Here is a 22114-nt window from a genome sequence, read left to right as displayed (position 1 = left end):
CTAACTCTGACCCTAACCCTAACTCTGACCCTACCCCTACCCCTAACCCTCATAACGCTAACCCTAACTTTGTGCTCGTCAGGCCGAACTATTCCATTCCCGCTACTCCATACTCCAGTTACTACGATGGCCACCCTGCAAAAAAGTTACAGGGATTTTTAATTAATAAAACAGGAAAAGTTCCATCACCTCAGGGACACTCATCCTTACAGTATAATTAAATTGTGGCCATTAAAGTATTCCATTAACTTTTCTCCGCTTTCTGCACTGCAGGCCTGTCTTTTTCTTCTTTTGTCATTGCATACATACGCAACCTCCTTGATCGATAGCGATATACACCAACCAACAAAAACGATCTTTCTTCCATAGTCAGCTGTGATTTTGCAAAGTACGGAGGTTAATATCCTGTACAGAATTCAGTTGGACTCTTTTGTACGTCTGTACAATAAAACCCAAAATTAATCTCAAATAAAAGCATATCTGAGCCCCAAGCAGGAAACATACTCAGTGTCCTTGGTCCATCATTGCAGCACAATTGTACAGTGCAGTCTTGACAGGGTACAGGATGGACAGGGTCATTTTTCTTTCCATCCCACTATAAAGCGAAAGCACAGTTTAAAAATCACAGCAGCATCTAAAAGCAAGTATTATTGTATGCCACCCTCATCAGCATTACTTGACATTTATACAGTTAAAAGGCGAATTCAGTTGACCTCTTCACCTCCGCACTTGAGACCGTCCTATATGAGAAACAGTCTGCTATGATTTGGTGAGTGTACTAGTGTACTCCTCTCTCATATGATGGGGTCTTGTACAATGAAAAAGCACTACAATGGCTCATGGAAGTATACAGGCTTTCTCACACAACAGGTTTATCATCACCATATTGGCATTTTTGCATTTCATTCTCTAGTTTTCTCCATAGTCATTATGTTAAACCACTTTGAATTATCAATCCCTTTATACAGCAGGGAAGGTTTTACTGGAGTAAGTCAGGGTATGTGCCTTGTTCATGGGTACTGCAGCAGATGTTGGGATCAAACATTCAAACACGGCGCCTCCCACGGTATGGTGCCTGTGAACTTTGCAGAGGGAAAGAGATGGGTAGCCATGGAGTGAACTTTATTTTTTATATCACCAATATGTGTGAGCGAAGTCATCTTAACGTGTTCATCTTGGCATGAACCCTCTCTTGTTAGAACCTTGTGCTTCCAACATAAACTCTGTTTTGCCCCAATGCTGCACTAGACATTCACACACCATCTGAAACCGCTTGTCCCATGTGGGGTCACGGGGAGCCGGAGCCTAACCCAGCAAGACAGGGCACAAGGCTGGAGGGGGAGGGGACACACCCAGGACAGGATGCCAGTCCATCACAAGGCACCTCAAGTGGGACTCGAACCCCAGACCCACTAGAGAGCAGGACCCAGTCAAGCCCATTGTGCCACCATGCCCCCCCCGCACTGGACACTTCTTGACAATAAATAAATGAAAGAAAATGTAATATTAGACAACAAAAAAAAACATATGTTGCAAATATTATAATATCACTGCCAGGCCTAAACATATTTTTCATTTCAGTATTTTAATACAGTTTAGGTGACACACTTTTCATTTGGGGATGATAGCTTTTCAAGAAGACATAATGGTAAATCAAGCCCCTCACAGCAGGAATTCACTTAATGGGGTAATTTCACACAAGAAATTAACCCTTTTATGGGAGGAATGAGAGTATTTGGAAAACACCAAAGGACTCTGCCTCCACCAGACTGAGAGCCTTTTAATTTTGGGAAGGGCGACACTCCCTAAATTATGGCGACTCAGAGCAGACTTGTTCCGCCACTTGTTTCCACTCTGCCCATAAGTGGGATGACTTCCAGAGCCATATTGAGGAAGAAAAAGAAAAACACATGGGAAATCTTTTACGTGTGGCTCCTAGCATATGACCGTTCTGCACTCTGATGGGAAGGCAGCTGGTTCAGTATCTCCTGTCATGTACCATCGCCCACTGACAATTTGTGTCAAAGAACCACAGCCTGGAGCAGCCTTGGCAACAAACCCAAGCCTGATTTAAGTCACTGGAACGTTCTGGAGTCATCTAAGAAGCATCAGCAGCGTTCCTGCTGTCAGCGCGAGACAGTTTGCGTAGTGCAGGGCCCAGAGGAACCAAACCACGTGGTTTATGCTTCTGTAAACAGGTGTTTTTCAATTTTTTCTACAGAACTCCACAAACGAAGAGAGCATATCTCTAAAGTAAGTACAATAAGAATGAATGGGAACGTTTGACTTTAATGATCAAAATCTTACATGACAGAAATGGCATTGATAACATACCGCATATAACACTATTAACTGAGTAGCCCTATATATCGTGCAGTAATGCACTTCGGACTAATTTATAATGGATGGTACTTAAATCTAAACGTCAGTCTTTGCTTATCTTATTATTATAATACGGTATTCTACCATGTCTCTGTATTCTATGAGGCAGAATTGTTTAAGCCAGATATATTCTTTTACACACAAAAAGTACATATTACAGAGAAATTAAAGTTAGTCCTTATCTGTTGAGATGTTAGATAATAAAAGTGCATTTTTGTTAACCAAGATCACATAAGTATAGTCTGTCAATTCTGATTATGAGCGATGGAGCAGCGTGCAATACACTGGGGGCTCAACTTATGAACGCAACTGGGACCAGAACCCCAAAATGCAATTTAAAAAAAAAAAAAAAAAAAAAAAGAAGAACTGGAAGACGTCTGTATTTTTGAAAATTCGTAACTCGAACATCAGTATCATGAGCAGCGGGTATAGTTCACTAGGATTCCAGAGTGTGTGCTGCGTGTTCGCCGTTGTGCTTTTCCACTGAATGAACTCGAAATCGGAATATCTCCGGCGATGCTGACCTACTTCCATGCAATTACAAACAGCTCTTCTTGCACTATCTACCGCCTCCCATCAGCGGAGTACACTGAGTCGTTTGACTACCCCATCACATCCTTTGCGAAACTTCTCTGGAATAAAGGCACCCCAGAGCACGTTCTTGTAAGAGTCTCGTTAAACTGCCAGGGCACATCTCACACAAAGTGCAACACCAGTGCCTCCCTGTCTCTTCGTGTATCTGCGACTTGCTGTTGCTTGGTTACGGAAATCGTGCTCGCACTCCGAAGCGTAACTTTTCCGGCGCTCGCCATTTGCATTCTCGCCACGGTCGTTCTCAGACGAGAGATACTGAAAGAACCCCTGTTCCTTACACCCAGGGGAGACACCTTCCCTTCCCTGCTTCAGACAGGTGTTAGATTTGCAAGGTGAACTGCAAGCAGCATGCAGAGCCTTGCAGTTTAGCACAAACATTCACAGCGTGGGCAGAGAACAAACCGTTGCACCTACATCACAGACTCTGAAATATCTGACTAAATTATAAGTTGGAACCCCCATACCTTTCATGGGCTCGGTGCGCTTGGGTAGATCCAGCGTCTCGTAGGTTCTCTTGCTCTCTCCATTTTTCCTACCTAGATAAAGAAGTGCGAGAGGATAAGATGGGGAATGGCCACATTTAGAGTGTCCGGTCACATATGAGCATCGAAGGGCCAAAAAAGAGGTTAACCAAGCTCAAGAACCACGTGTCCCAAGCGGGGCTGCGGCGAGCCTATCCCGGAGACATTGGGCGCAAGGCCGAAGGAGTGGGAGGGAACACCCTGGATGGGACACCAGTCCATTGCAGGGCCACAACTAGGTACCTAGGCACAGAGCTGGGCGAAGGTACTGGAGCAATTGCAGGGCAAGCACCTTGCTCAAGGGCACGACAGCTGGAGACGGGGATCAAACCGGCAACCTCCAGAGCCAAAGGCAGATTTGTTCCAACCACAACGCCATCAGCTGCCCCAAAAAAGAAGCGAGCATGGTACTTGTATGTATGACATTGAACTTGAAACTATGACTATATTTGTTTGAAGGTCTTCTACATACAGGTGGCCATTACACATCATGTTCAGTTGAGTCCTTTCTCTTCCTTGCAGCGACCTTCTGAGGTCTTCATTTAGGGCTCAGCAAACGGTCGAGCACAGGGTCTTTCGACGAACCTGTTATTTCTGGCACCGCCCAGCAGATGGGCTTCATCGCGAAAGAAGAGACCGAGCGAAAAAGCCAAGAGTCAGTGAGATCAGTGGATCAGATGGCATCACTCACCATGATTAAACCAATCCTCTATGGAGAGCAGAAGCCAGGGCACGATGTAAGGGGAGGGCAAAAAAGGGAGAAGAGATACAGTAAGTGCAGGGCACCTATTATTGCTAAGAGCTCAGCTGTGAAGCACAACACCATTCTTTGCTTAGAGAAAGAAAAACTTTGGACGAGCAGTTATAAAAAGCACACGGACACATGAACAGAGGCCAAGAGAAAGAGAGAGACACATCAGCCACATCAGCAAACTACAAAGCCCCCTTGAGTCCATCTAAGCTCTTTACCGCAGCCATCAGAAGTTGGCAGGTTTGCCTCGCTGTATGAAGGGTACAAAGTGGCACATTAACAGGCGCGGCGCTGATTAATCCTATCCGTATATATACTCCTCCGCTCCTGGCACAAGGCTTAATGAGCACACAGAACTGACGCGCAGCACAGTTACACCACTTGTCCACCATCGTTACTGACAAACCATGGTAACACCTCTCACACAGTCACGGCGGATCACACTTACAAAGCGTATGGTAGTAAAACGAAGTACAAAAATGCCACAATGCAGCCAGTGGAGACACAGTACAGCAGTGCACCTACTGTAAACTACACAGGGCAGCATTCGGCAAGTACACATATCGCACCGCGGTACACAAACAGACGTATCTGCTTAGAACCAAAGCCAACTGTATGGGTAAAGTAAACGATACTATTGTGTTTCAGCTGAATACTATGTGCTCTTCTCCCAGCCTGAGAGTTGAGTAAATGTCGATTTTTCTCTCTTGCCAGCTTTCTACCGACGCCACGTGTGTGACTTGTCCCATTTTAACTGACCTTTGACCTTCTTTCCCCCAAAGCAGCCGGCATCATCCTTCTTCTTCTTCTTCTGTGAGCCTCCAGAGCTCGGTTTGAAGCCGCTCGCCGGGTCCTGGTACTTCTCTGCCCCCGGCACCTCCTTGTGCACGTGATACGACAGGTTCCGCAGGATGCACACGCAGTTCTCCACCGACTGCAAAATGCCCAAGTCATGTGCAGTGAGGAAGCTGGACGGCAGACACACCTGCGGAATTTCACACACTTCCCATAATGCCCTGCTCTCACACATGCGAAGACACCAACAGACGGAGAGATCGAGACGTAATGACGCCAACTACAGTACATCGTTGCACCTCTGCTTCACTCTCGTAGCATGTGACTTTCATATTTTTCACAATTTTTTTTTTTAAATTCTACAAGCTGGGACGGCACGGTGGCACAGCGAGTAGCGCTGGTGTCTCACAGCCCCTGGGTGGTGTGAGAGGATGTGGGTCTGATCCCTGCTCAGTATGTGTGGACTTGGTATGTTCTCCCTGTGTCTGTGTGGGTTTCCTCTGGGTGCTCTGGTTTCCTCCCACAGTCCAAAGACATGCTGTTCAGGTTTCCCCATATTGTGTGAGTGACAGAGAGAGTGTGTGTGTGTTCCACTGATGTATGGATGAGTGACCCTTTGGAAGTAGTGTATCTAGCAGTGTAAGTCACCACGGTGAATAAGGTGTGTGGGTTGATAACACTACATATTGGAAGTTGCTTTGGAGAAAAATCATCTGCTAAATTAAATGTAAATTGAAAACTGACCATCAAGAGACATGATACCAAAAATTTAGATAAACAGTTTGAAAACTGAGATGCCTGTATACACAGTACTTTATAGAAGCAATGCCAGTTGCAGAACAGCATGGCAGTAATTCCCTTCTCCACACCATGTGCAGCCCACCTTGTTGTCTGTGTCCTTCTTGGCCACGGCACACTGCAGGGTGTACAGCAGCGCATCCACCAGACCCTCGCACTCCCGTAACCTCCTCCGGGCTTCTGCCCCATCTGAACTCACATTCCTGCAAAGCGAGGAGAGCCTGTGGCCACCTGCTTTCTACATGGACACACACACACACCTGTACAAGTCACACCTGCAGGAAACACCTGTCTAAAAGACATGTTGGCATTCATGCACTTGCGTAATGACTGAACAAGACAAAACTGCCCATTAAGAATGACCGTCAAAACCCAGATGGGGTTCTTCAATGTACCTCAGACACCCTGAGGTGTTCTTGAAAACCGTGGTCCACTCGACATCGCGGGGCTTGGAGTCCTCACCGGGCTCCCGTCCCCAGCCAGAATGTGGGACAATGACCTCGCTGGTGAGGGTTTGGAGGCAGTGGTTGATGATAACCATCTTTAGGGGTTCGTAGGAGGACAGGTTCCACAGTGTTCCTGAGAGGAGCAGGAGAGGAGTCATTTAATTTCATTTATTTCATTTATTCACTTAGCAGATACTTTTCTCCAAAGCGACTTCCAATGAACTCTATGTAGTGTTATCAGCCCACACACCTTATTCACCGCGGTGACTTACACTGCTAGATACACTACTTACAATGGGTCACTCATCCATACATCAGTGGAACACACTCTCTCTGTCACTCACTCACTATGGGGGAACCTGAACAGCATGTCTTTAGACTGTGGGAGGAAACCAGAGCACCCAAAGACTTTCAGTGCTAGATACACTACTTACACTGGGTCACTCATCCATACCTCAGGGGAACACACGCTCTCTCTGTCACTCTCACGCTATGGGGGAACCATATGAGTCTGAAGCAACGGGCCTGGAAACACCCTGTTCGAGGTCAGAATGTAATCTCTATAAATTTCACTGACACTAACCACACAAATGCAGAGGAACATAAATCATACATTTCTGGCAGAAAGACAGAATAACAACACGTTGACCCAAATGAAAGCCTAAACTGTTTCCGTGGACACACTTTCACGTGTTTATAACTACCGTAATTTTTTTTAAAATACATCCGTTGTAGAAGGAATCCCAGGTTAGGCACCGTGCACAAGGGCACCACAGCAGATACCTTCTCCACACCATGTGAGAATATGTGTTTTTGGACGAGCAGACATTTGAGCGAAATATAATATCGTGAAATCTCTCAAGTGAAATCTGAGCAGGCGAAAAATAAGAAAATTTGTCCGCGGCAACGGCATTCCCTCCATTCTCTTAGAGACTGCCAGAGTACAGCGATGGTTAAAATGACAATTAGAACAAGCAATTGAGCTCAACTGGCCCGAAAAGCTTTGAATGAAAAAATGTGACATAAACCTTCAAAAAATATACTGCATTTCTGGCATGATGTGTTTACATCAACACTATTTTCACAGAAGAGCTTTGAGTGAAGTCTCAAGGTTATCCCTGTCCTATATACAAATGGCCTTCGTTTCAGTATCATTATGAGACCCCCACACCCCCCAAGCCCACATACACACCTTCCTCAGAAGAACAGTTTGAAGAAATCTTTTCATCTCTCTCTTGGGTCTGATGAGAGGAGAATCCGGGGTATTTGGGAACGATTTTAAATTTTCACTCATAAGGAACGAAAACGGCCAGGAGGCACCACTTCGAACCTGATCTTCCACGCGCACCAATTGCAGCGAAGGCCATCAGGCAGGAACTGAGTCCCTCCCAACTTTCACACCCAACTGTCCCATTTACATGAATTTTCCACCAGATTAACAATTTCCATGTCAAATCACACCAGCACTGCATTCCGCAGCTGAAAGGCAAAACCTAAAAATAATTGTAAGTCCCCTGTGACGTTATTCTGTCTTTAAAATTCTTAACATACAGTCATTTTTCCGAACAATGTCTAGCTGCTGCACACAACCATAATCTGCTTGGATAACATGGGTTGCATGAAGAAACAGCTGGTATGTATATTAATCTCCACTATTTTGCATTTATTCATTGAGCTGATGTTTTTCTCCAAAGCAACTTCCAGTGTTAAGGTTACAACCCATTTATACAGCTGGGTAACTTTACTGGAGCAATTCAGAGTAAGTACCTTGCTTAGGGGTACTATAGCCAGAGGTGGGGATTAAATCCACGACCTTTGGAGCCAAAGGAAGTAGCTCTAACCGCTATGCAACCGGCTGGGTCGTGTGGCATCTGTACAACATGTTTATTTCAGCAGGTCTGTTTGCAGAGCTCAGCAAGAGGTGGGTCTGGAGCCCTAGCTGCCTCCACCTGAGTGCTGTGTGCTTAAGACCAGGCCATCTTTCTACAGTGCTGCTCGAAAGTGTGTGAACCCCTTGTGTCTCTTAGTTTTGCCACAAAATGGTTATTTAATGAAAATCAGTGTTTCTCATATGACACAATAGGTGTGTAATGATCAATTCCATATGTTGCTTTAGAGGAAATCATGTGTGTAGTAGAAACACACAAATAGTGCAGGTGTAAAAATAAGTGAAAGCCAAGCTGTATTGGTTCGACCAAGTAGGTAAGTAGAATTAGGTGTGTAAATCATCATTTATTCATTTTATGAGTTTATTTTAAGGTTTAACGTTTAGATTCAGGAAGCAGCAGGGGGTACGGTGGCACAGTGGGTTTGAGCAGTGTATGCTCTCTGGTGGGTCTGGGGTTCAAGTCCTCCTTGGGGTGCCTTGTAGTGGACTGGTGTCCCGTCCTGGGTGTCCCCCCTCCGGCCCTGCGCCCTGCGTTGCCGGGTTAGGCTCCGGCTCGCTGCGACCCCCCGCATGGGGCAAGCAGTTTCAGTCTGTGTGAGTGATTTTACAAGTTCATTTAAATATTTATACAAGAATAATGACCAACCGTAAAGGGTTCACATACATCCAAACAGCTCCGTATATAACAAGAGCCGCAACGAACGAAAATGCACTGCTGAATTTTCCCGACTCATACGATGCAGTTTGTAACTGGTGCATTACAACAGCGTGTGCTAATTAAACAGAGCATAACGACTGCGTGCGGCGCCTGGAAAGAATTACAGTCACTTTGCTGGATTATGGCCATGAAGTCATTTGATGGGAAATAACATTCTGTGGTCTGAGGAAATGTACATGCTGCTATATTTAATTCGACCCACGTCCACTGTTTCCAGTGTCATTACAGCTTTCCCCACTATTCAATTAAATCAATTTGGTGCTTTATTCCCCTTCTACAGTCGAAATCCATACAATTTATTTCCAGAATAACCTCTAATGGCCACCAACTGATTGACTGTCTAGATACACAAAGATATTAATAATAAGTAAGTTTGTGTATATAGTTATATTACATGCCACCAGCTGCTCTTGCCGATCATCTGTACTGCTAGTTGTGGTTTCTACAACATCTCGCATTTATCAGGCACTTTTCTTCAACGCAACTTACAGTTATCTGCCCATTTATACAGCTGGGTAATTTCACAAGAACAATTTCAGGGTACAAACCTCATACCTTTCAGCTGAAGGAGGGATTTGAACCTGCAGCCATTAGCTCCAAACGCAGCAGCTTTAACTGCTACCCTACCAACTTCCCTGTTGTCACTGATTCCTGTTCAGGTTCTCTTCCTGCTTTTAGTTACTGTTCACCTTAACTTCTTGGTACAGGTTTAGTGTTTACCTCATTTCCTGAGGCAGTTTACTGCCACATTGCAACTGACCCTCTCCTTCTGTTGCTTTTTGCTCTTCCCTTATCATATTTATAATAGTATACATTAATGTATAGATTAATCATATCAGGCATATACAGGTGGTCCCCAACTTACGATGGGGTTATGATCCATGAAACCCATTGTAAGTCGAAAATATCATAAGTCAAAAATGCATGAATTCACCTAACCTACCGAACATCATAGCCTAGCATAAGTACGATGACTATTACGGGCTTGTCGCCTTTATGGTGGGCAGCTATCTTGAGTTTCTCCTCAAGAGTAATTGCCATCCTCTTCTTCTTCTTGCCAGTAGCAGGAGAGACAGATGAGCGTTTCGTGGACATGATGGATGCAAAAAACACAATGTAGATACTGGGGGTATCCGTATCACGACCGCGTGACGGACTGTGAGATGCGGATCGCTGCCGCTGCCCAGCATCATGAGAGAGTATCGAGCCGCATATCGCTTGCCTGGGAAAAAAATCTGAATTCAAAATTTGAAGTACAATTTATACTGAATGTCTATCATCAGCTCACCATCGTAAAGCTGAAAAATTGTAAGTCAAGTCATCTGTAACGGAATACTTGCATGGGCAACACATCACCAGCTCTCTCTCAGTTACACCTTTGGACAGGTGGAGGTCTGTACAATTCATATGGCAGCATACCTGTGACCAGTTCTCGGACCTCCATGTCACCTGTCCGCCTCAGTAGCCGTACCAGGGCAGGGATGCCATCGCAGTTCCGGATGGCGACCTTGTTCTGGTGATCCCTGCCGTAGGAGATGTTGCGCAGTGCTCCACAGGCCTTGCGGTGCACCTCAGCCCGCGGGTGGTCCAGCAGACCCACGAGCACGGGGACCCCCTTGAGCTGCCGCACATCCCTCTTGATTCGATCGTTTTCATAGCACAGGTGCTGCAGGTAGGCTGCGGCGTTGGATTTGACGGGGTCCACTGGGTGGCTCAGCATGCTGATGACCTCGGGGAGGTCAGGGTCACGCCAGCGAGGGTCCTTGCGGACACTGTCTGTGGATGGAGAGTGGTGGCCTGCTGTGGGCTCCATGCTGGGCAGAGAGGCTGGGTATACGTCCTGGAGGAAGGGGTGTCGTCCCTCACGGAGCTCTGCCTCAACGTGGTCATCATACACACCCCTGAACGAGAATGACAAATGCAGACAGAGAGGGTCCTCTTGGGGTTAGGGTTTTGAGAGCTGATATTTTGAGTCTTTGCCTATTCATTACCGCACATTTCCCCATCAGTTGTCAGTTAACCACTGTGAAACAGCTGCACAGAAAATAAGATTGGATGCATTGACTCTACATGATGATAGCCACAGTCACCAGAATTTATCCACCTTTATATACTCGCAGAAAAAGAGACTCGTATGCTTAGATACTACAGCTACGTGGTACTGCGGACTCATTGAAAATAATTATATAATGAAAAATACACACACACCTTCTGAACCGCTTGTCCCATACGGGGTCGCGGGGAACCGGAGCCTAACCCGGCAACACAGGGCGGAAGGCCGGAGGGGACACACCCAGGACAAAACACCAGTCCGTCGCAAGGCACCCCAAGCGGGACTCGAACCCCAGACCCACCGGAGAGCAGGACCCGGTCCAACCCACTGCGCCACCGCGCCCCCTTAATGAAAAATAATGCTTACAAATAAAAACAAAAAGTAAATCACAACACTAAGGGAGTTACTGTCCCTTGGTTAATGATAATGATGTGCAGAAACTAATGTTACCAGTGCTAACTAAGCCCTTTCCAAGGTGAGAGGACTGCCAAGGCCGATTGTAAATTCCTGATGGGGAACTGTGCTGATACTGCATTAGTCACTAGAGGAATGTAGATGACTGTGTTTTGCTGCATGGACAGAGTCTCTAGTGTGTGTGTGTGTGTGTGTGTGTGTGTGTGTGTGTGTGTGTGTGTGTGTGTGTGTGTGTGTGTGTGTGTGTGTTGTGATGAAGTCCACTGGGTGACATGTCAAAACAGCCACTCCAGAATGGCTGTAATCTGCCCTCACGCAGACTATCGAAGCCCCGTGGCCTGGCTTTTCTTACAGCCTCGCACAGTTTGGACCCAAGTGGCAGTAAAATATGGACTGCAGCACGCAACACCGTGGGCCCAAAAGAAATGCTGGCACACCCAACAGGCCCCCAATGCCCTGCTGAGATTTCAAACACTTTAACTGAAGCAGCTCCGGAGCAATGCGTGGGCCAGCGGCCAAACTCCTGGTCGTTGCAAATGCAAATGTTCCTCTCTGAGCCTTGAGGAAACGAGAGTGTGTGACCTCAACGCGATGGCCTGTTGAGACCTCACACACTCAAACCCGGTCACACACACAAAGCCGCTAATTTTTCACATCAACTGAAAATCTGCAAACATGCAGAACTCGAGGATATAGTTCTTCCCCGAAGCAGTTTAATCAAGCCCACATACTGTCCGTAAGTGTCACGTCCGCATCACAATCAGCAACACCCGGCTCCAATTAAGCACCCGACGGTAATCGGAGCGCTCGGCTTCATCAGACACCCCTCCCCTCAGCCTCTTTTCAGTCACGGAATCTCATTGAGACAACCGTCCCCTCTGCGCTAACAGCACTCACCATGTTCCATGTCGTGTTCCCCTTCGTCCTCGTATCCTGACCTTCGTTCCCTGGCTCCCGACCATTCGCCTCGCTTCCGGACGTCGCCCACGGATCTTCGCTTTCACCCTGACCGCCGATCGACCGACCATTCGCCGGTCCCCGATAACGAGGACAAGTCTATCCCCTTGGCCCTGAATGAACGATCCTACACTTGGGTCCTGCCTTCCCCATGTCCTCTCCTACACATGACAATAAGTCTGGGCTCACGATTTTTCCCTTCAGATACGTGTTCTTTGTAGGACGGAAAGAGGAAAAGCTTTCCTGGGTGATGAATAACAGGGATTATCTACGATGACCACCACCATCATTACTAAAACTCTTACCTGATGTGGAGGGGCTCTCTGATTGGCTCCCGCGCAGGCCTTCCGCGGTCGGTGGCAGCGAGCATGCGTCGGGCAGTGGTGCCGTACTCAGGTTCCAGGCTGTAAAGTGCTTCTTCTTCAGGTCCTAGGCTGACTCGCTCGACCTCCAGGCTGTAGCGCTCCGGTGGGGACCGGGCCGCCTCCACAGGGACCTGCGGCTGGGCCGCGAGGCCGTAGTCATCTAGGCGATGGGGCAGAGTGTAGGCGCCAGCGGGCGCGTAAGGTGGGTGTAGCCGGTAGCCCGCAGGACGAGACAGACTCCCATAGGCGTCACCGGCATCACGACTCGCCTGGCGCGTCAGCCGCTCCGGGCTCTCGCCGTAGGATCCATTGTAGCTGTTGAAAGAGCAGGTGAGCGTGGAGCCTTGAGGGAGGCCGCGGCGCCGATCAATGGAGTCCGTGTAGCTGCCCAGCGGTGGAGAGCCTTCAAGGAGGGGCAGCCCATCTGGTCCCAAGGTCGAAGACCTCACCGAGCGTGCCATGACTGTCGTCATCGTTTTGGTGGCCTGCAGGAAGGGCAGGGGCTAGTAATAATATGATGCCAGGGTCAGCTAGCGGAGAGACAATGTTATGAAGGCCTTGTTTCAAGCATATACACACACACACACACACACTTTCAGAACCGCTTGTCCCATATGGGGTCGCGGGGAACCGGAGCCTACCCGGTGACACAGGGCGTAAGGCCGGAGGGAGAGGGGACACACCCAGGACGGGACGCCAGTCCGTCGCAAGGCACCCCAAGCGGGACTCGAACCCCAGACCCACTGGAGAGCAGGACCCGGTCCAACCCACTGCACCACCGCGCCCCCCTCTTCAAGCATATATATTTCCATAAATATTAGTGTAGTGGTCAGAGCAGCAGTCTTTGGACCCAAAGGTTGCAGGCTTGAATCCCTCCTCTAGATATAGTACCCTTGAGCAAGGTACTTACCCTTAATTGCTCTAGTAAAATTGCCCAGCTGTATAAATAATCGTATGCAGCTTATTGCCAAGTTGCTTTGGAGAAAAGGATCAGCTAAATGAGTAAATGCAAACAAAATCATAGACACTCCAAGGAAAAGGGAACTATTCTTTTCTGAAAAATCTTCATCTAGGTCAAATAGGTGCATCCTTTCCAGTTGACGTCCCTTTTCCTATATTAGGGATTTGAGGTTATCATATGGCACTGCTAGAATGGAAAGTTCCAGTACATAACGGCAGGGTTTCATATCAGGTGCATTTTTAAAATATTTTTTTGCAGATATTGCTCTCCGTCTAAACAGAAGTTGTGAGGAAGCACCGCAAGGACTGGTTCTCAATGTAGATTGTCCTGCGCTGAATGCAATGTCCATTTTCCCTCTCCCTTGTCTTCTGAATGAAGGAGTTCAGAGGGTTCAGACTTTACGTTTTTTATTATACCACAATGAGTTTGCTCCTAAGAACTTCAGTTTCTATGTGGAAAGCACCTCGTTTTATTTCTTTTGAATCAAGACTGCTGCTCTCATCAGTTTACCACACCTCTGCAGTGCACAGTTTGTCTGTTACAGAATTCATTCCAGAATCTTAAAGGATCACTGAAGTACAACATATTGAATTTAGCAGACTGTATGCACTCACATTCAAGACTGATCAAAGTGCCCTTTTTTACAGATATTTTTTTTACAAAATAATTATGTAAACACATGAATGTTCCTGACCCACAATGTTATCAAGAAACCACTCCTGCTTCATGAAGCATATCAAATTAAATCGAAATTAAATTTTATCCCAAAGATGACTCTTCAGTTGCTAAGTAACTAAACTATACTGTATGTCCTAACATAATCAATTTAAATATAAGACCAGGCTGGTTCATTGACATTTAACTTCCAATGAAATAGTCTGGTCTCATATTGAAATGTATTATTATTATTATTATTATTATCACTCCTCCGTGAACCGCCACCTTATCGTGGTGGAGGGGTTTGAGTGCCTGAATGAGTCCAGGAGCTATGTTGTCTGGGGCTACATGCCCCTGGTAGGGTCTCCCATGGCAGACAGGTCCTGGATGACAGACGAGACAAAGCGCGGTTCAAAAACCCCTTATGACAAAAAAATCAAGGCGTCCGTTTACCCCGCCCGGTATGGGGTCACCGGGGCCCCACCCTGGAGCCAGGCCTGGGGGGGGGGCTCGCATGCGAGTGCCTGGTGGCCAGGTCTATGCCCACGGGGCCTGGCCGGGCTCAGCCCGAAGCCACAACGTGGAGCCGCTCTTCGGTGGGCTCACCACCTGCCAGAGAAACCATAAGGGGCCGGTGCGTTGTGATTTGGGCGGTGGTCGGGGCCGAGTGCCCGGCCGACCCAAACCTCGGGCGCCAACTCTGGTTTTTGGGACTTGGAATGTCACCTCACTGGCGGGGAAGGAGCCTGAGCTGGTGCGGGAAGTTGAGAGATACCGTCTAGATATAGTCGGGCTCACTTCCACTCACAGCTTGGGTTCTGGAACCACTCTACTCGATCGAGGGTGGACTCTCCACTGTTCTGGCGTTGCCCAAGGTGAGAGGCGGCGGGCTGGTGTGGGCTTATTAATAGCCCCCCAGTTCAGCCGCCATGTGTTGGAGTCTACCCCGGTGAATGAGAGGGTCATCTCCCTACGCCTTCGGGTCAGGGAACGGTCTCTCACTGTCGTTTGTGCTTATGCGCCTAGCGGCAGTGTAGAGTACCCGGCCTTTTTAGAGTCCCTGGGGGGCGTGCTGGAAAGCGCTCCCACTGGGGACTCTGTCGTTCTACTGGGGGACTTTAACGCCCACGTGGGCAGCGACAGTGATACCTGGAGGGGCGTGATTGGGAGGAACGGCCTCCCTGATCTGAACCCGAGCGGTGAGTTGTTATTGGATTTCTGTGCTAGTCGCGGTTTATCCATAACGAACACCATGTTCATGCATAAGGGTGTCCACCAGTGCACTTGGCACCAGGACACCCTAGGTCGGAGGTCGATGATCGACTTTGTAGTCGTTTCTTCTGACCTTCGGCCATATGTCTTGGACACTCGGGTGAAGAGAGGGGCTGAGCTGTCAACTGATCACCACCTGGTGGTGAGTTGGATTCGATGGCGGGGGAAAAAGCTGGACAGACCTGGCAGGCCCAAACGCATAGTGAGGGTCTGTTGGGAACGTTTGGCGGAGGCCCCTGTCAGAGAGGTCTTCAACTCCCACCTCCGACAGAGCTTCAACCAGGTCCCGAGGGAGGTGGGGGACATTGAGTCTGAATGGACTATGTTCCGCTCCTCCATTGTCGGTGCGGCTGTTCGGAGCTGCGGCCATAAGGTCTCCGGTGCCTGTCGCGGCGGCAATCCCCGAACACGGTGGTGGACACCGGAAGTAAGGGATGCCGTCAAGCTGAAGAAGGAGTTCTATCGGGCCTGGCTGGCTCATGGGACTCCTGAAGCAGCTGACAGGTACCGACGGGCCAAACGGAGCGCGGCTCTGGCAGTCGCCGCGGCAAAAACTCGGGCTTGGGAGGAGTTCGGTGAGGCCATGGAGGAAGACTTTCGGTCGGCCTCAAAGAGATTCTGGCAAACCGTCCGGCGACTCAGAGGGGGGAAGCGGTGTTCCACGAACACTGTTTACAGTGGAAGTGGTGCGCTGCTGACCTCAGCTGAGGATGTTCTCGGGCGGTGGAAGGAGTACTTTGAGGATCTCCTCAATCCCTCCGACACGCCTTCCGTAGAGGAAGCTGAGGCTGGGGACTCGGAGGGGGACTCGTCCATTACCCTGGCTGAAGTTGCTGAGGTAGTCAAAAAACTCCTCGGTGACAAGGCTCCGGGGGTGGATGAGATCCGCCCCGAGTTTCTCAAGTCTCTGGATGTTGTGGGGCTGTCTTGGCTGACACGCCTCTGCAGCATCGCGTGGAGTTCGGGAACGGTGCCTCTGGACTGGCAGACCGGGGTGGTGGTCCCTCTTTTTAAGAAGGGGGACCGGAGATTGTGTTCCAACTACAGGGGGATCACACTCCTTAGCCTCCCTGGGAAAGTCTATGCCAGGGTACTGGAAAGGAGAATCCGACCGATAGTCGAACCTCGGATTCAGGAGGAGCAATGCGGTTTTCGCCCTGGCCGTGGAACACTGGACCAGCTCTATACCCTCACTAGGGTGTTGGAGGGTTCGTGGGAGTTTGCCCAACCAGTCCATATGTGTTTTGTGGACCTGGAGAAGGCATTCGACCGTGTCCCTCGTGGCATCCTGTGGGGGGTGCTTCGGGATTATGGGGTTCGGGGCTCGTTGCTACGGGCTGTTCGTTCCCTGTATGACCGGAGCAGGAGCTTGGTTCGCATTGCCGGCAGTAAGTCAGACCTGTTCCCGGTGCATGTTGGACTCCGCCAGGGCTGCCCTTTGTCACCGATTCTGTTCATTATTTTTATGGACAGAATTTCTAGGCGCAGTCAGGGAACGGAGGGTGTCTGTTTTGGTGGCCGCGAGATCTCGTCTCTGCTTTTTGCGGACGATGTGGTCCTGTTGGCTTCATCAAGTCAAGACTTGCAGCGTGCACTGGGGAGGTTTGCAGCCGAGTGCGAAGCGGCGGGGATGAGAATCAGCACCTCCAAATCCGAGGCCATGGTTCTCAGTCGGAAAAAGGTGGATTGCTCCCTCCGGGTTAGGGGGGAGTTGCTCCCTCAAGTGGAGGAGTTTAAGTATCTTGGGGTCTTGTTCACGAGTGAGGGAAAAATGGAGCGGCAGGTCGACAGACGGATCGGTGCGGCGTCTGCAGTAATGCGGTCATTGTACCGGTCTGTTGTGGTGAAGAGGGAGCTGAGTCGTAAGGCGAAGCTCTCAATTTACCGGTCGATCTACGTTCCTACCCTCACCTATGGTCATGAACTCTGGATCATGACCGAAAGAATGAGATCGCGGATACAAGCGGCAGAAATGAGTTTCCTCCGCAGAGTGGCTGGGCGCACCCTTAGGGATAGGGTGAGGAGCTCAGTCACCCGGGAGGAGCTCGGAGTAGAGCCGCTGCTCCTCCGCATCGAGAGGAGCCAGTTGAGGTGGCTCGGGCATCTGTTCCGGATGCCTCCTGGACGCCTCCCTGGGGAGGTGCTCCGGGCTTGTCCCACTGGGAGGAGGCCTCGGGGCAGACCCAGGACACGTTGGAGAGACTATGTCTCCCGGCTGGCCTGGGAACGCCTTGGGGTTCCCCCAGAGGAACTGGAGGAGGTGTGCGGGGAGAGGGAGGTCTGGAGTACTCTGCTCGGACTGCTGCCCCCGCGACCCGGCCCCGGATAAAAGCGGAGGAAGATGGATGGATGGATGGATTATTATTATCATTATTATTATAGAGCTAGCTTGCAGTGCAGTGGCTAGAGCAGCTGTCTATGGACTCAAAGGTTGCAGGTTTGAATCCCACCTCTAGCTGTTGTACCATTGAGAAAGGTACTCACCCTGAATTGCTCCAGTAAAATTACCCAGCTGTATAAATGGGTAAATAATTGTAGGTATATTAACTCTGTAAGCCACTTTAGAGAAAAGCATGAGGAAAATGTAACAAATAACTAATTATATTTCACATTTCATGCTGTTCATGTCACTTGTTTGTGCTGTGCTGATATTGGAACAGGTAATAAATAAACGTTATAATCGGCCCTAGCTTCAGGAAGCCCCAATGTGAGCAAAATCTACTACCCTTGGAAGGGGTGGATCTAGCTGTCAGTCTCGTACAATCGATCAGTTGCCCTCTTGCAAAACGAGATGCCTGTATCACTGTCCTACCTTGGCCTCGGGACGGTCAGTGGTGAGCGCAGATGGCCGGGAGGTGGGTGTGCCAGGATCCTGCTCCGTGGTCACAGTTGCACTTATAGTTGGATCTAGCAGTTCCTCTGGTTCCTCCATCATAGCCAGGGAAAGGTGCTCCTCAGGGCTCTGTTCCTAAGCAGCGAAAGGCAGGAGAAGGGTAGTAGGAAGACTACACCATTGCACTGGAGAAGGTTTGGTCCATGCAGACTAAACACCACCAAGCAGAAGGTCTGGTCCTTGCAGAACACCAGTCGGGAAGGTGGTCAGGCCCAGAAAGCTGGGTTAAGTAGAATTTCAAATCAGAATTTTACTAGTGCAGTAAGAGGTGACGGACAAAGGTTACTAGCATGGTACACTGCGTGGATCATTAGGAGTACATCTACATCATCTACACACTGCTTTCTCCTAGATGGCTTGTACTCATCGAGGGCCCACTGAAGTGTGAGTTGTTTCTGGAAATTCTACAGCAGAATGCCAGTGCATAGGTCTGTGATTTAAGACTCGAAAGAAGTTGGATCATTTTGATCCAAAACAAAGGAGTAAATCAATAAAAAGTGGCCAGAAGAAGAAAGAAGAAATTCTGTATCAAAGAACAGCTAAGACAGAGCCATGACCTCAATCCCACTGAAATGCTATGGCATGATCTGACGCAGGCTGTTGAAGCAAGAAGCACCAAAAATATACATGAGCTGAAACAGTTCTTCAGCGGAATGGACCAAATTTGTTCCGGACTGCTGAGGGTGTGTCACCGGTTGACTTTAGTTGAGGTTCTCGCCAACAAAAGTGGGTCCACTAGTTACTAAATACAAGGGTTCGCATTTTTTCCATCAATGACATTGAATATTTAAAGCATATTTCCAATGAAAATATGGAAATGTAAAACACTGGTGTGTCCTTTGCTTAATAAGACTGTCTTTATTAATTATCATGAGACATGAAGATCAGGTCACGTTTTACTGTAAATGCCATTCATGCAGAAATCCAGAGAATTCCAAAGGGTTCACAAACTGCACCTTGGGTGCCAGAAAGATTGCGTCCCTCCGAGAAACCTCTATATCTGCTGCTACCACCTGAAAAATGAGAGCAACGAGAGCCGCAGTGGTCCAAAGATGTCCTGGAAGTTTCCCCCAGACCCTAGGTGGCAGTTCATGTGGCAGAAGGGACCCAGGGTGGTCCACCTAGTTGCCATTTGCTTTGGAGAGCAGAAATCATCTCCAGCAGCTCAATAATGAGGCAGCAGAGGAGCTCAAAGCTGTAACATCCGCACTAATCATCTGGTTGTTTCTTCACTGGCATTTTGCAGGTTTCTCCACCTCCCCACCCCCTTCGCCACTGCGCATGTCCTCAAACAAGAAGCCGACACTCGTTGTCCAGGACCACGGTCTTAGGGGACATCGAGAGGTCTTCTCCCCTTCTTCCAAGCCACAGCTTGTTATTTGCTTAATTAGATGGGTGCAGGAACTGGCTTCTGGGAAGAAAAAAGGCCCCGCTGTCTGAATTAATGGCCAGGCCTGGAGCCCATAAAAACCGCCATCAATTTCAGCAGCAAATTCACATAAAAATACTAATGTTCTCAGCGGCGTTTTTCTCTTCAGCAGGTAGAGGCCTCCAGCCTTTAGAGCACAACGAGCGGTTATTTGCAACGAGGAAAAAAATTATGGGTCACTTCGAAAGGTCCATTAGTTACACCATAAAGGTGCATAAAACATAAAATTCATTTTTCTTCAAAAAAATCAAAGGAAATGAGTGTATTATGAAAAGCTTCATTTTGTTTTCTCAACATTTAGTTTTTATGCCCAATCTGTCCCAGTAACTGGTTATCATCCCAGTGTGTGTCCCTGGTTACCAGCCATGGTACTCTTGATGGTTACCAGCTTTGTCAGGGTGTCAAGTCCTGGTCCCCCTTCTCTGTCTGTGTCCATGGAAACAACCCTGTTAGTGGCCCTGGCTCCAGATGACATCACCAAGAGGTGGTCCAAATAATATTAAATATGTGTGAAGGACATGAACTTTTACATTGCAGGAATTACTTCTGCAATATATCCATTGTTTTCTTCTTGTATTATACAATTTACAACAGGACTTTCCAGCGAGTCCTTGCCACCCGTATTTCGGGGATATCAGCAGTTTGCTCAGGGACCTATTTGTTACGATATATTTTCTGAAAAGGTGAATGCTTTATGTGAAATTATTATTTTCCAGCTCTTCGCTTGAAAATTATATAGCCGTGCTTTTGCCAATTAAGTATTAATCTTCTTAAAAGCTGAAATCCTGACCCGTCGCATTAAATTGATTTTTCTCAAACGGAGATTTATGATTTGCACTGTAAAAAAAAGTCATACAAGGACAAAGCAGGTAAAATATTAAAGACCAGAAATCGTTTTAGATTCCAAAAGAGCTGGACATGACAGTGAAAGTGTGGACCAGAGGGTACTTCGCACGACGCTCTCCGAATCCCATCATCCCCATGCAGAGGTGGGCCCGGTCAAGTACCTCTGATAAATACATTTAATCCTCGATGTTAGGACATGATAATAACAACTTGTCACCAAAAGCACTTTGCTTACGGCAGAAAATACAGGAAAAGCTATTTCCTAAAAGTGGATGAAACTCTCCGGGAAGACGTGCAGCTGCGGCATTCACCCGGCAGAAAGTCCTTTACCGCGGGCACGATGGACAGGTTAGTTAGCAGAAAAATACCGAAATGCGCACTGCTTTTAAAAGGTCAGTACAAGATAAACGCCATCATTCATGCGTGCCGCACTTCCTGCAGCCTCTTCCCTGCCCGTTGTTGGGGGTGACCGGCGCGATGCTGCCAAGCCATGCACAATGAGAGAAAGGTCAGAGGGAATCGGTGGTGTAGTGCTTAGCGCCGCTATCTTCGGAGACTCGGGGCACAGCTTCGAATCCCACCTCCAGCTGTAGTGCCCTTGAGCGAGGTAGTGTCACGCCCCCCCAGGGCTGCCCAAAAGGAAACACCTGCTTCGAATTAGCAAGCACAAGCTTACAAAGGGGCTGCGGAACACAGCCCGCTGCGGAACCTTGTTCGGCCTTATTGATCACTTGCGCTCCTAGTCTTGCTCCTCGTTCCTCGCCCTGCTCCTCGTCTCCGACTCACTGGTTTGCCTGATCGCTCGCCTGTTTCTTGGATTACGGTTCTTGGGTTTGCCCCTTTGGATTCTGTTTGTACATCGGTGACCCTTTTCCTGTTCCCTGACAATGTCTACTGAACCGCCCCTTGACCAAGCTTCCCGTGCCCCGCACTCGGGTCCGTCGCAACCGCGCCGGGGAGAATAACGTAACAGGTAGTCGTCGGCGGTGCCACCGAGTCAAAGGCAAGGGAGGAACGGAAGAGGGTTGCCAGGTCCCTCTTCCACATGGCGGAGGAGGCACGTGCAGAGGAGAAACACGGAACCGTCAGGCACCCCAAGCAGGGCCTGAACACCAGACCTGCCGTGCAGTTTGTGGGATAAGTGTCTCTGGACCTCTAGGCAGCCGCTATGTTCGAAAGTCCTGGCTCTTTCATACAACAGGGAGTGGGTAACGTGAGGGATGCTGAACCAGAGCACTGCCTGTACATATGCTGACACCCTCCGTGGCACAATAAATCCATCCCTGGTGCATTTCTCGCAACGGGAATCCCGTGCTGCGGATGTTCTGACCGAACCCGGGAACGTTCTTGCTGATACAACCCTCACTCATCCCA

The 22114-nt window shown here is 48.6% G+C and overlaps 1 protein-coding gene across 1 annotated transcript in view; it reads right to left on the bottom strand.

The window, feature by feature from the left end:
- LOC108933333 (armadillo repeat protein deleted in velo-cardio-facial syndrome homolog) overlaps positions 1-22114 on the bottom strand; it is a 60612-nt gene that overhangs the window by 6599 nt on the left and 31899 nt on the right. The window contains exons 4-11 of the mRNA XM_018750304.2: positions 18385-18540; positions 12623-13185; positions 10313-10794; positions 6237-6420; positions 5927-6044; positions 5008-5182; positions 4189-4206; positions 3441-3512 (exon numbers count right to left, since the gene is read on the bottom strand). Coding sequence (XP_018605820.2) covers positions 3441-3512; positions 4189-4206; positions 5008-5182; positions 5927-6044; positions 6237-6420; positions 10313-10794; positions 12623-13185; positions 18385-18540 — 1768 coding nt within the window. The remainder of the gene's footprint in view (positions 1-3440; positions 3513-4188; positions 4207-5007; positions 5183-5926; positions 6045-6236; positions 6421-10312; positions 10795-12622; positions 13186-18384; positions 18541-22114) is intronic.

This window comes from Scleropages formosus, chromosome 6 (assembly GCF_900964775.1).
Source record: "Scleropages formosus chromosome 6, fSclFor1.1, whole genome shotgun sequence".
Taxonomy (NCBI): domain Eukaryota; kingdom Metazoa; phylum Chordata; class Actinopteri; order Osteoglossiformes; family Osteoglossidae; genus Scleropages; species Scleropages formosus.
This window is presented reverse-complemented; position numbering and strand designations above follow the sequence as displayed.